This window comes from Oncorhynchus nerka, linkage group LG14, assembly GCF_034236695.1.
Source record: "Oncorhynchus nerka isolate Pitt River linkage group LG14, Oner_Uvic_2.0, whole genome shotgun sequence".
Classification (NCBI taxonomy): Eukaryota; Metazoa; Chordata; class Actinopteri; order Salmoniformes; family Salmonidae; genus Oncorhynchus; species Oncorhynchus nerka.
The window spans coordinates 83,477,855-83,494,245 of NC_088409.1; the positions used below are offsets into that span (position 1 = coordinate 83,477,855).

Here is a 16,391-nt window from a genome sequence, read left to right on the forward strand (position 1 = left end):
TATTTGGTGCCACTTCAAATACAGAGTCTCAGCTGGAAAAATCATTAAGGATATTGCAGCTATTATGTTACCAGATTTCTTCCAAAAAGGATGTATTCAGTCAAGCAGTTTTATGGTATAAGCCTGTTGCAGTAAAGTGTTACTGGGCTATAATAATAACAACTATCACCTCATAAATATAATATGTTCCTAGGTATTCCACACAAAGACTAACCTACTAACACTTACAGTATAATCTGACATGAATGGCATTTTACCCCCCAAAAAGACTACAAATCTCATTTGACGCTGAGCAAGGTCGTGTGTAACCTCAAGGCTAGTAATTACTTTATCCTTGTGAAGAACGGTGTGACCACTACCTGGCTGGTGACATAGAGTAACTTCACTGCCTTTGTTCTCGATTTCATCCTCCTGCCTCCTCCCCTCGCTGTAACCTCCTCCCTCTCCCCTTTCTCCATCCCTTTCTGACTCCCTCTTTGGTATGTCTGCGCGTCAAGCCAATGAGTCGGCAGCGGGATTACTTCCGAGCTGAGAGCGGGGGGAACCCTACTCTAAAAGAGGACTAGGGAGTCTGTGGCTCGGGTACGGGGTTATTGGGAGAGTGAATTGGGTTGGTCGGAGTTTCATGCAGGACCGGGGTTCCTGGGCACCCCCCTCCTGGTACAGAAATGCCACCCTCGGCAAGGAAATCGACCAAGGAGCGCGAGCTGTTCTCCCTGACCTCATCCTTACCATGCGCCTCGTAAGTGAATTCATACGGACTTCTTCAGGGCTTTTGTTTTGTTTTACATTCCTTTAGCGATAGTTCATTGGAAAGCTATTGGTCGGCGATGCTTTGCCACAATGAATGCTTGTCCATAATAGGCGAAACAGCGAACTACTGATACATTCCGGTATTCATACTCTCGCAGCGAACCAAATCTAACAGTGGTGTGCCATATGATGAGATGTTTGTTTAGATTTGATTTAGAGTCCTTGTTGCTACAGCCGATGCCAACGTGCTCATACTTTGGGAAAATAAGAGTCAGACGCAAATTCTTTCCTTCAATTAAACAGTTATATTGCTCCCATTCACACTGACCACAAACTGTAGACTGGAGAGAAAATAATGCAACGGCACTGTTGACATTCACGCACATCGGCAGTTAAGAAAGCTTATTCTAAATGATTTTGTTAATCTTATATTTTTGGGTTCAGAATTATTTTATTTCCATTCTAATAGAAGTAAGCTGACAAGTTTCAAATAAATTTAGATTTAATCACAACGACAAATAATACCGAATAGATCTACAAAGCTCATACATTATTTAACTTTACAATTTAGATGCCGTATGCATAACTTGGCGTGTTAGGGCCTTACTGAAATAATAAATAGCTAACTCAGTAAAACGGAGGGGAATCCTTGTGTTCTTAAAACATAATGTTAAAGCCTACACTGCACTGCGAGCACATTGAAAACACTCAACTTCAATACGAAACAATTTATGTTGAAAAGGTCATGAACGGGGGCGGCAGGTAGCCTAGTGGTTAGAGCGTTGGGCCAGTAACCGAAAGGTTGCTAGATCGAATAACAAATTCTTATTTACAAGGACAGACTAGAAACAGTGGGTTAACTGCTTTGTTCAGGGGTAGAATACATATTTTTACCTTGTCAGCTCAGTCTGTCATTGTAAATAAGAATTTGTTATTAACTGACTTGCCTAGTTAAATAAAATAAATAAAAAACAGGTACAAATCTACATGTCAGGCAGTATCTGATGATATATCTGATGTATAATAAAGTGACCCAAAGTTCAATTTCCAATAGTCAAACCCCTCATAGTGTTGAAGAATATGATTGAAAAACAATCCTGAAATTCAGCCTACAGATAAGAACAAGATGGAGAACTTGTAGGATATCATTACAGCCAAATACAGCTACTGGACCTTACTGCACACAAGGACACAGAATCAACCACTATACATTCTCCTTTTACTGTTACAGATAAGAGCTATATTATAATTCACACAAGTAGCTACTGCTATGTAATCTAATACTAATATTTTACTCCTACGGAAAGACATTGAAGTCCTTCTTTAGGGCTTTAAGATAGTAATCAACATCCAAGGAGATTACCACGACTCCCTTCTTAACTGGTCAAGTCGGGATCAGGCAGGTAGGAGTTGACAAATGTTATTAGAGATGTAAATGTGACTTGGGAAAGCATGCAAGCCTGCAATCCTTCATATAGAACTGGATTCTCAGAACTCCTCACTTCGTTTAGGACCATCTCATCACTTGCAGGGAGAGCGACCAAAAGTTCAACCCCAAGTAGAAAGTTAAAGGGAGGGAGAGTGCCGGCAAATGGTCAGTGCATGTCATAATATATCAAGGCTATGTGCTTGTGTGAATATATGCTAATGTACATGCATGATCATGTCTGAGTGTACGTGTAGTGCCTTAAGTAGTATATGGGAGAATCTAATGTACTGTAAACGCCTGTGGGAATGTAAACTACTGTTCAAAAGTTTGGGGTCACTTAGAAATGTCCTTGTTTTTGAAAGAAAAGCACATTTTTGGCCCATTAAAATAACATCAAATACAGTGTAGAAATACAGTGTTGACATTTTTAATGTTGTAGATTACTATCGTAGCTGGAAATGGCAGATTGTTTTTACGGAATATCTACACAGGCGTACCGAGGCCCATTATCAGCAACCATCCCGTCCGTGTTCCAATGGCACGTTGTGTTAGCTAATCCAAGTTTATAATTTTAAAAGGCTAATTGATCATTATAAAACCCTTTTGCAATTATGTTAGCACAGCTGAAAACCTTTGTCCTGATTAAAGAAGCAATAAAACTGGCCTTCTTTACACTAGTTGAGTATCTGGAGCATCAGCCTTTGTGAGTTCGATTACAGGTTCAAAATGGCCAGAATTGGTTTCACTTCCTTCTGAAACTCGTCAGTCTATTCTTGTTCTGAGAAATGAAGGCTATTCCATGCGAGAAATTGCCAAGAACCTGAAGATCTCGTACAATGCTGTGTACTTCTCCCTTCATAGAACAGTGCAAACTGTCTCTAACCAGAATAGAAAGAGGAGTGGGAGGCCCCGGTGCACAACTGAGCAAGAGGACAAGTACATTAGAGTGTCTAGTGTGAGAAACAACCACCTTACAAGTCCTCAATTGGCAGCTTCATTAAATAGTACACGCAAAACACCAGTCTCAATGTCAACAGTGAAGAGCGACTACGGGATGCTGGCCTTCTAGGCAGAGTTCCTCTGTCCAGTGTCTGTGTTCTTTTGCCCATCTTAATCTTTTCTTTTTATTGGCCAGTCTGAGATACGGCTTTTTCTTTGCAACTCTGCCTAGAAGGCCAGCACCCCGGAGTCTTTGTTTCTGGACATTTTGAGCCTGTAAACGAACCCACAAATGCTGATGCTCCAGATACTCAACTAGACTAAAGAAGGACAGTCTTAATGCTTATTTTATCAGAACAATAGTTTTCAGCTGTGCTAACATGATTGCAAAAGGGTTTTCTAATGATAAATTAGCCTTTTAAAATGATAAACTTGGATTAGCTAACACAATGTCCCATTGGAACATAGATGGTTGCTAATAATAGGCCTCTGTACGCCTGTGTAGATATTCCATAAGAAATCAGCCATTTCCAATAGCCATTCACAACATTAAGTGTCTATACTGTATTTCTGATCAATTTGATTTTAATGGACAACATTTTTTGCTTTTCTTTCAAAAACAAGTGTTTGTGAGGGCACGTGTGTGTGTATGCGGGCACGTGTGTGTGTGCGGGCACGTGCATGTGTGTGTACTGCGTATGTGTGTCGGCTAGCATGCAGGAGTGTAGCTGTGCAGCAGGCAGGGCAGGTCAGGCTATTTCCTGATGTCTTCATAGCCTGGGAAAACTTGAGATGTTTTGGTGGAAGCCCTTATATTCATTCCTCATGTCCATGGGCTTCCATGACCTCCTGGTTATTATCTAGCACACTGTAGGCTCCTGCTGCTCCGTTTAATACCATGGCAATATGACTGTTATTACTACTCATTTCACAATAGAAGTATTGTCATAGGGTGTGTGTGTGTGTGTGTGTGTGTGTGTGTGTTTGTTTGTGTGTGTGTGTGTTTGTGTGTGTGTGTGTGTGTGTGTGTGTGTGTGTGTGTGTGTGTGTGTGTGTGTGTGTGTGTGTGTGTGTGTGTGTGTGTGTGTGTGTGTGTGTGTGTGTGGAGGAATTGGATAGAGTGCTGATCACACTATAGTTTAGACCTTAGTTTGCATGCAGTGAGTTTGCATACGTCTGCTTATCATGAATGAGTTATCCTTTTCTAAGCTGTGTGTATATTGGTCTGTGCTGATGTGTAGTGATGTAGTTTGATTAGTATCGACTGTGCTGCCCTGTAAGGGTCCTCAGTGAGACGTGGACATCGGTGGACATCGGTGGTCTTCAGTGACTTACATGTACTGTATGTGACTTATGTAGAAATGTCATCAAATTCAGCTATTAGTATAACAACTTTTGAATAAACTATTCTCCCTCTCTTCCTCTCCCTCTCTTCCTCTCCCTCTCTTCCTCTCCCTCTCTGTGGAAGGGATTTTGGGCGTGCCACGGTCCTTCAGTTAGACTCAAAGTGTGTGTTTTTATTTAGTGCATTGGAACTGGATGTGACCACAGGGCTGTAGACTGTGGGTCGATGTATGTGTGTGTTTGTATGGGAGTGTAGTTTGTGTGCAGAGAGAGATAGAGAGAGAGAGTGTGTGTGTGTGTGTGTGTGTGTGTGTGTGTGTGTGTGTGTGTGTGTGTGTGTGTGTGTGTGTGTGTGTGTGTGTGTGTGTGTGTGTGGAGTCAGACAGAGTATTTGTATCCGAGCCTAGTCCACAGCTAGCGATTGCTTTCCAGGACTCTGTGGCAAAACAATGTGCCTTGGCCGAGAACACACAATTACTCTCTAGAGTTTGGCAAACTTCAAGAGCCAGTAAACAAAGGGAATGTGTCACTACTAGTTGAACCTAATAAAAGGAGGAGAAGTGACAAAGAGAGAAAGACAGAGAGAGAGAGAGAGATGAGGGAGGGAGGGAGGGAGGGAGGGAGGGAGGGAGGGAGGGGGAGAGAGAGAGAGAGAGATGGGGCGAGGGAGCGAGAGAGAGAGATGGATGGATGGATGGCTGGATGGATGGATGGATGGAGGGAGGGAGGGAGATGTGGAGAGAGTAGTTGTCATTACTGTTACTAGTGTCTGGTAAAATGGAAAATTCATTAGGACATAACCAAACCTGATATCTTATTTCAGCTGAAGGCAGAGACAGGAATGTCTTTGGGGTGAAAGGTCACCAGAATGTTTACTCCGACTTAAGTACAGCAGCTTCCTCCCCTGTAATTACCATGACTTTGGACAGACATTGATTGCACTCTCTCTCTCCTGGAAGAATTCCAACAATCTACTGTGATATCCTTTCCTATTTCCTATACCCTATGAAAGTCCCATCTACTTCCTGGTTCAAGTCCCGTACTGTTTTTAAACGGGCTTCAAGCTTATATCATCAACTTCATGAAAATGGGGTCTTTTAAGATAGATATAAAATTATATTTGTAGATGAATATACCTTTACCTATCCAGTGCCTTCAGAAAGTATTCATACCCCTTGACTTATTACACATTTTGTTGTGTTGCAGCCTGAATTCAAAATGTATTTAAAAAAAATATTATCACCCATTTACACACATTAACCCATAACGACAAATATAATTTTTTTTTTTTTATTTATTGGCAAATGTATTGGAAATGATATACAAAAATACATAATTTACTTAAGTATTCACATCCCAAAGTCAATACTTTGTAGAAGAAGCTTTGGGAGCAATTACAGCTGTGAGTTGTTCTGGGTAAATCTCTAAGAGTTTTCCACATCTGGATTGTGCAACATTTGCCAATTATTCTTTCAAAAATTATTCAAGCTCTGTCAAATTGGTTGTTGATCATTGCTAGACAACCATTTTTCGGTCTTGCCATAGATTTTCAAGTTGGTTTAAGTCAAAACTGTAACTCGGTCACTGTCTTCACTGTCTTCACTGTTTTAGGTTATTGTCCTGATGAAAAGTTAATTCAGTTCCCAGTGTCTGGTGGAAAGCAGACTGAACCAGGTTTTCCTCAATGATTTTTCCTGTGCTTAGCTCCATTCTGTTTCTTTTTTATCCTGAAAAATTTCCCAGTCGTTAAACATTGCAAACATACCCATAACATGATGTAGCCACCACTACGCTTGAAAATATGCAGAGTGGTACTCAGTCATTGGTTTATTGGATTTGCCCCAATAAACCTTGTTTTCAGGACAGAAAAGTGAGTTGCTTTGCCACATTTCTTGCAATATTACTTTAGTGCCTTGTTGCAAACCAGATGCATGTTTTGGAATATTTTTTATTCGGCACAGGCTTCCTTTTTTTCACTCTGTCAATTAGGTTAGTATTGTGGAGTAACTACATTGTTGTTGATCCATCCTCAGTTTTCTCCTGTCACAGCCATTAAACTTTGTAACTGTTTTAAAGTCACCATTGTTACTATAGTGAAATCCCTGAAGAGTTTCCTTCCTCTCCGGCAACTGAGTTAGGAAGGGGACCTGTATCTTTGTTGTGACTGGGTGTATTCAAACAGCATCCAAAGTGTAATGAATAACTTCACCATACTCAAAGGGATATTCAATGCCTGCTTTTTTGTATTTTTTTCCCATCTACCAATAGGTGCTCTTCTTTGCAAAGTATTGGAAAACCTCCCTGGTCTTTGTGGTTGAATCTCTGTTTGAAATTCACTGCTCAATTTAGAAACCTTACAGATAATTGTATGTGTGTGGTACAGAGATGAGGTAGTTGTTCAAAAATCATGTCCATCTCACTTATTATGTGACTTGTTAAGCACATGTTTACTCCTGAACGTATTTAGGCTTGCCATAGTAAAATAGTTGAATAGTTATTGACTCAAGACATTTTAGCTCTATATTTTAAATTCATTTGTAAAAAATTCTCAAAACCTAATTCCATTTTGACAGGGGCTCCCGAGTGGTGCAGTGGTCTAAGGCACTGCAGTGCTAGAGGCATCACTACAGACCCTGGTTAGATCCTGGGCTGTATCACAACCGGCCGTGATTAGGAGTACCATAGGGCGGTGTACAATTGGCCCAGCATCGTCCAGGGTAGGCCGTCATTGTAAATAAGAATTTGTTCTTAACTGACTTGCCTGTTTAAATAAATCAAATACCAATTATGGGGTGTTGTGTAGGCCAGTGACAAAGACATCTACATTTAATCCATTTCAAAATCAGGTTGTAACACAACACAATGTGTAAAAGGTAAAACAACCAGCTCTTTCATAGGGTTTCACTCCATTATTCATTAACGTTAACGTCATCCCGATTCTGTGTCGTAGGGGAATTATCCATGCATAGGGGAAAGTACACTCACAAAACAGATCAAACGCCAACCAGATTCCCAGACAAACGCAAACCATGTTTGTAGCACAACCACTGGATTAGCATGGACATATTTAGTCAGTGACACAATGCACAAGCAATGTGCAACAGAGCTCAATGTAAAACCACTACAAACAGGGAGGATGGTGTGTAGCAGTATACTAAGGGCAAATGTTATACGATGTGCCTAGCAACTACTTTCCCTGGTATTTTCATGTTTGTCTCGCTTGCCTTTCCTCCATTTGTGACACGGGCCAATCAGAGTTTTCCCAATAACTGCTTCCAGGGGGGGAACTGAACTAGAGGATAATGGGTCATATGCTGTGTTGTTTAGTAATGGTGGTGGCATGCCTGTTTGAGTCAATCAGCTAGCTTCACAGTGACATCATCATCCCATGTCTTGATTATGACCCATCAGTGATGGCTGGCTGCCTCTGGTGCTGTGTGCGTCATGCTTCAACCCCGCGGTGGCCAGACTAATGTACTACACTGACAAACAGCTGGGGGCGACTGAGGGACAGTGTAGCGGCAGCATGCACTTATGGACTGTGCTCAGGAACACACACACACACACACACACACACACACACACACACACACACACACACACACACACACACACACACACACACACACACACACACACACACACACACACACACACACACACACACAGAGAGAGACACACACAGAGACACACACACACACACACAGATGTACCACACATACAACATGTGTGCATGCGCGCGCACACACACACTCAGTAGCAGGTGGATGTGTGAGAGAGAAGATAGGAGGAGCCGGAGAGATAGGAAACAAGGAAAGGAGGGAGAGAGGGAGGGAGAGAGAGAGGGAGAGGGAGGGGGAGATAGAGAGTGAGGGAGGTAGAACTGCTGCTGTCTGTCTGGAAATCATTCAGGTGCGAAGGCAGATGTGTTTTAATTAAGACAAGGTTAGTCTGTTGTTCCAGATGTCTCTAATGTAGTTGTAACACACACAGAAACATACGCAGAAATACACACACACACACACACACACACACACACACACACACACACACACACACACACACACACACACAGCTTGTGCTGTATGTTTTAATAAACAGATCAGATTCACTCTGGAAATCATGCAAATACACACACTAGCCCACAAAGAGGATGTTTAGTACATTGTGTAGCCACCTGATAACTGAAAACATTGCAAGAGCTTGTGTGAATCACTGTTCCACTCTGCTGTTGGATTGTCTTGTAAATCATTGAGATTCTCGCTTCCTTCTCACACACAACATGTGCACACAAACACATGCGCTGCAGTCACCATATTCATGGCCTCTAAGCCTCAAGAAAAAACATCCAACAATACAGACATCATTTCTGTAGTCTCGCATGGATCAGTATTCATTTTAATACAAATGTTTCATGGTTATGGTTTTAAAATGTGATTTTAAAATGAAGTTACAGCTTTAGAATGAGATTAGAACTGAGTTAAAGACACATAATATCCCTGAGATTCTCTAAATGAGTTTATAGCCATAGAATCAGTCCTGTTGTCAGTAGTATTTCTGTGTCTGACGCTACAGACTCTAATGTGGTTCCTGTGGTTGACCCCCCCCTTCCCCCTGCAGGTGGCTGAAGGTACTGCTGTGTAGCCCCCTACGCTATCTATGGATGGTCCTCATGGCCCTCACTGTGCTCTGTGTGGCCGTCCAGATCCTAGGAGTCGTCTGGCAGTCCAGGTGAGTCTGGTGCTACTGTACTTACATATGTAGGATCTCTATTTGATCATCCTGTTGCAGGAGAACTTTCCTGCAATGCAGGAAATGTAAAACTTGTAGTGAAACCAGAGAGGAAGAGGTAAAGTGGGAGGATGTGTATTTTTTTGTATGGAGGACTATGAGAGAATGTCGAATTACTTGAGGCTTATTTGATTGAATAGAAGTTTCGCAATGTATATTCTGTTACAAATGTGCTGATATAAGTGGATGCACATGGAATTCCGGCAACTTTGAGAAAAACGACTGTGGTTCACATGCGTATCTGCCCTCTCATTGACTACAATGGTCCTACCTGATCGCGTCTGGCTTCAATCATTGAGGACATGTACTGTATTTCCATTGTTAGACTGGTTACTCGGCTATCTTGTTAAAATAATAGATTATCTTTGGTGAAACTAATACGCTTTTACATTCCACTTCTCTGTTCCGGATAATTGTTTTGTTTTGAAACAGGCTGACAGTGATTGGCTAACTGTAGTCTAACACTCTGTTTGGTTTCAGGAACGATAAGATGTTGAGCAAGAAGCTCCTGAATGTGCGGTTTACCATCGAGATCCAGGGAACGCTCCCAACTGAGCAGAGGGACTGGAGAAACTTGCGCTCTTCGCATGCCCCTGTCGTAGAAGAGGAAGTGAGGTCACAGGAGGAAGGAGCTCCTAAACAATCGGCCAAAGAGAACCAGAAGGTAGCAGAACATCAAGATGGCAGAGATGAGCCAGGAGTGGAGAGGAGACTCCAGGTGCATCACCAACATTTAAAGCTCTCAAACACTTTCAATAAGGTCAAAGACTCCAGGAAAGAGGAAAGGGGTAAAGTTTTAGCAGTAAAGGCAGCCCTGCCCAAAGTCACGTTGGGTGATGATGAGTTGCATTTGGGGGTTCCCGGGTCTGTGGTTCTCCAGCTAGGCCACCCAGCTATCAGAGTGGTATCTACCCTGTCTCACAAACCGTTCCAGGTCCCCTTAACCAATCAGCTGAAGAGTAGAAACAGCCTTGCCCCTCTAGGCACCAACTCTGTAGTTGCCGGGGTGATAAGCGAAGTGAAACCGGGGATTGCCACCTCCACCTGTCGGCCGAAGAACCACATCGTCTTTCTAAAGACGCACAAAACGGCCAGCAGCACCATCTTGAACATCTTGTATCGCTATGGCGACAGCCGCAATCTGACCTTCGCCCTTCCACTGAACATGCACAGCCAGCTGTTCTATCCCTTCTTCTTCGCCTCACACTTTGTGGAGGGAGTTAGGAACCGCAGTGTCAAAAAGTTCCACATCATGTGCAACCACATGAGGTTCAGACCACCAGAGGTGAGTTCTATCATCATAGCACAGGAGGTTGGTGGCAACTTAATTGGGGAGCATAATGGCTGGAGCGGAATTCGTGGAATGGTATCAGAACATTCCATTTGCTCCATTCCATTATTATGAGCCGTCCTCCCCTCAGCAGCCTCCACTGCATCATAGATAATATCGAGGTTCGGACTAACACAAGTTGAATTTCACTACTATCTTTTTCCCAGAAAAAATACGATTTTTTAAACCAATAATTGTTAAATGGTAACTAAGTCATCACTAACACATTTTGTTCTTGTTGTTTTGGTCTTTTCCTGTTGTGTCTTAGGTGAGGAAGGTGATGCCCCAGGACACATTCTACTTCTCCATCCTGAAGAACCCTGTTGCCATGATGGAGTCCATCTTCATCTACTACAAGAGCATTCCCGCCTTCCGCAAGGCCCGCAGCCTGGACGACTTCCTCGACAACGGTTGGCGTAGTTACAACACGTCCCTGCCCAACAACCACTACGCCCGTAACATCCTGACCTTTGACTTTGGCTTCGACAACAACGTCGCCACAGAGACGCCCGGAGACCTAGAGACACGGGCCGCCACAGCCATTGGCGCCATCGAGGAGGACTTCCACCTTATCCTCATCTCAGAGTACTTTGACGAATCCATGATCCTGCTCAAGCGTGCCCTCTGCTGGTCTCTGGACGACATCGTCTCCTTCAAGTTGAACAGCCGGAGCGAGCGCGCACGGAACATGCTCTCCCCGCACACCGCTGACAAGATCAGAGCCTGGAACGCCCTTGACTGGCGGCTCTACCTGCACTTTAACGCCACCTTCTGGCGACGCGTGGACACTACTGTGGGGCGTGAGGAGATGAGGCGGGAGGTGACTCGGCTGCAGGAGCAACGTGCCAAACTAGCCAAAACCTGCCTGAAGGATGGTGGTGCAGTGGACCCATCGCAGGTACAGGATGCAGGGCTGAAGCCCTTCCAGTATGGAGCGGCCATCATCCAGGGCTACAACCTGAACCCTGGGCTGGACGGGCCTACCAAAACACACTGTCAGAACCTGATCACTCCAGAGCTGCAGTACACAGACACTCTCTACACCAAGCAGTTCCCGGAGCTTGCCACTAGGCAGAGACAGGCCGCCAAACTGGTCGCCTCACAACGTCAGCTTGGTCCAGCCAAGGTCAGCCCAAACAAAGCAGCCATGGCTGGGCCGGTGAGGGTGAGGGAGGCCCGACACAGTAGGACAGTCAAGAGTGGACCCAGAAACCCTAATGCCCAGAACCAAAATGACCCCTGCCCAACTGTCCTGTCTAAAATCACTGCAGATAGAAGTGACAGAAACATGCCTTGAGGTGTGGCTCTTTCAACATAGACTATGGGACTAATGGGACAATCCAATTCCACAGGAGCTCATCATTGATGCTGAGCACAGGAGTCTTTTTCAGCTGAACAGCCGATGGCTCTGTTTTGTCTGTACATTGAGGACGTTTCGCTGCACATTATGCTGACTCTGGCTGGCTGCAGTGCATAGGGCCAGTTTGCTGACTTTGGTGGCACTAGGATAAGCTCTAGTGTTTCTATCCAACGATACTGGACCTGTGTGGGTGGAGGGGATGGAGTTGGGGGAGGAAGAGGAAGAGTAGGAAGTAGAGGGAGAGTGCAACTGGGCTGATTGTCCTGCCTTGACTGGTTGGATTGGAAGTAGCATCTCATAAACCCTCTCATCGAATGTCTCCCCTTGCTCTTGTCACACACTGAGGTTTAGAATATGAACCCTTGGGGTGTACTTTAGTTTGAATGACACATACGTGGTCCTATTGATTAAACTGATTGGGGTTGGGTAAGGCCTGTAGTACAGTAGGCCTATGTACAGTACCAGTGAAAAGTTTGGAGACACCTACTTATTCCAGGGTTTTTCTTTGTTTTTACCATTTTCTATAATGTAGAGTAATAGTGAAGACATCAAAACTATGAAATAACACATATGGAATCATGTAGTAACCAAAAAAGTGTTCTTCAAAGTAGCCACCCTTTGCCTTGACAGCTTTTCACACTCTTGGCATTCCCTCAACCAGATTCATTAGGTAATCACCTGGAATGCATTTCAATTAACAGGTGGGCCTTGTTAAAAGTTCATTTGTGGAATTTCTTTCCTTCTTAATTAATGCGTTTGAGCCAATCAGTTGTGTTGTGGCAAGGTAGGGGTGGTATACAGAAAATAGACCTATTTGGTAAAAGACCAAGTCCATATTATGGCAAGAACAGCTCAAATAAGCAAAGATAAACTACAGTCCATCATTACTTTTAGACATGGTCAGTCAATACGGAACATTTTAAGAAATTTGAAAGTTACTTCAAGTGCAGTCACAGTTTATGATGAAACTGGCTCTCATGAGGACCGCCACATGAAAGGAAGACTAAAAGTTATCTCTGCTGCAAAGGATAAGGTCATTAGAGTTAACTGCACCTCAAGTTGCAGCCCAAATAAATGCTTCACTGAGTTCAAGTAACAGACACATAAGAAGAAGAGACCTGCATGGGCCAAGAAACACGAGCAATGGACATTAGACTGGTGGAAATCTGTCTTCTGGTCGGATGAGTCCAAATAATCTTTGGGGGTTCCAACCACCGTGTCTTTGTGAGATGCAGAGTAGGTGAACGGATGATCCCTGCATGTGTGGGACCCACCATGAAGCATGGAGGAGGAGGTGCAATGGTATGTGGGTGCTTTGCTGGTGAAACTGTCAGTAATTTATTTTGAATTCAAGGCACAATTTACCAGCATGGCTACCACAGAATTCTGCATTGATACGCCATCCCATCTGGTTTGCGATTTGTTTTTCAATGGGACAATGACCCAAAACATACCTCCAGGCTCTGTAAGGGCTATTTGACCAAAGAGAGTGATGGAGTGCTGAATCAGATGATCTGGCTTCCACAATCACCTGACCTCAAAAAATTTAGATGGTTTGGGATGCGTTGGACCGCAGAGCGAAGGAAAATGAGTCACCAAGTGCTCAGCATATGTGGGAACTCCTTCAAGACTGCTGGAAAAGCTTTCCTCATGAAGCTGGTTTAGAGAATGCCAAAAGTGTACAAAGAAGTCATCAAAGCAAAGGGTGGCGACTTTGAAGAATTTAAAATTACTACATGATTCCATATGTGCTATTTCATAGTTTTGTTGTCTTCACTTTTATTATACAATGTAGAAAATAGTACAAATAAAGAGAAACCCTTGAATGAGTAAGTGTGTCCAACATTTTGACTGGTAGTGTATCTGTCTGTCTGCTAACACCAAAATACAAACAGTATCTCCACTTTACTACATCTGGTCTCTCATTTAGACAGGAAACATCTCAGGTCTCATTTCTCCGAGTTGATATAAACTTTACTCAGAGAGAAGGTTACCCAATTTGGAGGTGAATAAAATACATGATGGTATGTTAAACATGTACTGTATGTGTAGCGGACTGGGTGTAGTGGGTGAGAAGGAAGCAGAGAGTTCAGGGTAGCGCTATATTATATGCACAAAACGGCGAACATAAGCCAACCCCACGAAAGCACAGGGCGCACAACAAAACAAATGCCCCAAACACGGGGACTTAAACTGTCCAGCAAAAGCCAATGAAATGGGAAACACAGAACCCACAGACGTGCACACACGTTAGACAAAACAATCCCGCACAAAGAGCAGGCGGGCCTACTGGTAAATAAAGCCAGACTAACCAGCCTAAAACACAAACAGGTGAAACCAATAAACAGAAAGGGGAAAAAAGGATCAGTGGCAGCTAGTAGGCCGGTGACGACAACCGCCGAGCGCCACCCGAACAGGAAGGGGAGCCACCTTCAGTGGTGACAGTATGTTAAACATCATAGGAGGCTGGTGTGAGGAGCTATAGGAGGACAGGCTCATTGTAATTTAGATTTTATTTATGTCACACCCTGATCTGTTTCACCTGTCCTTGTGATCGTCTCCACCCCCCTCCAGGTGTCGCCCATTATCCCCCGTGTATTTATACCTGTGTTCTCTGTTTGTCTGTTGCCAGTTCATCTTGTTTGTCAAGTCAACCAGTGTTTTTGTTCTCTGCTCCTGCTTTTCACAGTTTCTCTTTTTCTCACCCTCCTGGTTTTGGTCTGTCCTGACTCTGAGCCCACCTGCCTGACCACTCTACCTGCCCCTGACCCTGAGCCTGCCTGCTGACCTGTACCTTTCCGCCACCTCTGGATTGTTTGACCTCTGCCTACCCTGAGCTTGCCTGCCGTCAGGTACCGTTGCCCCACCTCTGGTTTACTGACCCCTGCCTGCCTTGACCTGTCTATTGCTTGCCCCTGTTGGGTTTTACCTTGATTCCTGATCATTTTTTAGGAGCCCCATTAGCCAACCTCAATGGCAACAGATACATTACAGACAAAAGATTTTACAATTTACATGCATTTAAAAACATTAACATGTAGTGTGTGTGTGTGCGTGCATCTATCAGTTACACATACTGTATCAGTACATATACAGAACAAGTAGGTCACATGGGGGAGAGGCGTTGTGCTGTGAGGTGTTGCTTTAAACCAGGTCTGCTGTTCACTTGCGCTATATAAGATGGAAGGGAGTTCCATGCACTCATGGCTCTGTATAATACTGTATGTTTCCATGAATTTGTTCTGGACCTGTGGACCGTGAAAAGACCCCTGGTGGCATGTCTGGTGTATAAAGTGTGTGTGTCAGTGCCAAATGCCTGGAATGGAATCAATGGAATGGTACCAAACACATCAAACACATGGAAACAACGTGTTTGACTCTGTTGCATTGATTCAGTTCCAGTCATTAGAAGGAGCCTGTTCTCCTATAGCTCTTCACATCTCAGCCTCTTCTCGTAGACATTTAAGGGAAAGATGTAATAACAGAAATACCATTACAAAATGTTTGACTTAAGAGCACATCTCAACTCTTTCGATACCTACCTAAAGATAGCCAGAGCTTGTAATATTCTGTAATAATAGATTTGTACATCAACTCTCTTGCAGATAGCAGAAAGTTCCTAGAATTTCCTCATCCTTTAAGGTTAGAAACTGAGAGAGATTCAGTGTCTAAAGGTAATACAGTAACTGAGAGAGATTCAGTTACTAAAGGTCATTCAGTAACTGAAAGATATTCAGTAGGTCACTGTGGAAAAACATTCACTTACCAAGACGGAGCAAAGGAGCTCTCGATTCTCAGAAATGGGAATCAAATTAAAAATGTTAGATTTCTTAGAAGACCAAATGATTAGTCTCTTTAAATTCAAGTGCGTTTTTAAATCATACTGCACTTTAGTGTGAATATATATAAATGAGGTGTAAAAGAATTCTCGTAAAATGGAAATGTAGATTTTGTATGTAGAGATGATTTTGTGATGTGAGTTCTTATATCACAATACCTGCCTTTTAAAGTGGTCTGATATTTAAGTTTATTTTTCTCATTGTTGTGAGCGATGTTGCCACAGATTTCAAATTGAAATGGTCGAATAAAAGGGTTCTTACTTTTGTGTCTGTTCCCACTTTTGTATGATAAAACAATTGAACCTGATCAGCAGAACAGAATATAGATTGATCTTGGGTATGAGTTGCTGTATAGGTCGGGCTGTAGTTTGCAGATCAGACAACAGGTGGGAGGGAGCCTTGTCCTAATAATTTTCCTCTCAGCTTTGCTCAATGACAAACACAGTGCATTTGGAAAGTATTCAGACCCCTTCCCTTTCTCCACATTTTGTTACGTTATAACCTTATTCTAAAATGGATTTAAAAAAAATCCACATCAATCTACAATACCCTATAATGAGAAAGCGAAAACAGGTTTTTAGACATTTTAAATACAGAAATACCTTA

At 43.1% G+C, this 16,391-nt stretch overlaps 1 protein-coding gene across 2 annotated transcripts; it reads left to right on the top strand.

Annotated features, from left to right (window-relative positions):
* The first annotated feature begins 484 nt into the window (after nucleotides 1–484).
* LOC115142210 (galactose-3-O-sulfotransferase 2-like) lies at nucleotides 485–16,051 on the top strand. 2 transcript variants are annotated; one of them, XM_065000499.1, is made up of 5 exons: nucleotides 485–742; nucleotides 9,086–9,196; nucleotides 9,737–10,541; nucleotides 10,855–11,712; nucleotides 14,636–16,051. In XM_065000499.1, the coding sequence occupies exons 1-5, from the start codon at nucleotides 669–671 to the stop codon at nucleotides 14,693–14,695; spliced, it is 1,908 nt and encodes a 635-aa protein (XP_064856571.1). In that variant the 5' UTR covers nucleotides 485–668; the 3' UTR covers nucleotides 14,696–16,051. The 2 variants fall into 2 exon arrangements, with proteins under 2 accessions (XP_064856571.1, XP_029537528.2); XM_029681668.2 differs by having other exon boundaries at nucleotides 10,855–16,051.
* The last annotated feature ends 340 nt before the right edge of the window (nucleotides 16,052–16,391 follow it).

Coding starts and splice junctions, on each gene's coding strand:
- LOC115142210 (XM_029681668.2), top strand. CDS start 669: ATGCCACCCTCGGCAAGGAAATCGACCAAGGAGCGCGAGCTGTTCTCC. Junction 9,197..9,736: donor GGAGTCGTCTGGCAGTCCAG/GTGAGTCTGGTG, acceptor GTTTGGTTTCAG/GAACGATAAGATGTTGAGCA. Junction 10,542..10,854: donor TGAGGTTCAGACCACCAGAG/GTGAGTTCTATC, acceptor GTTGTGTCTTAG/GTGAGGAAGGTGATGCCCCA.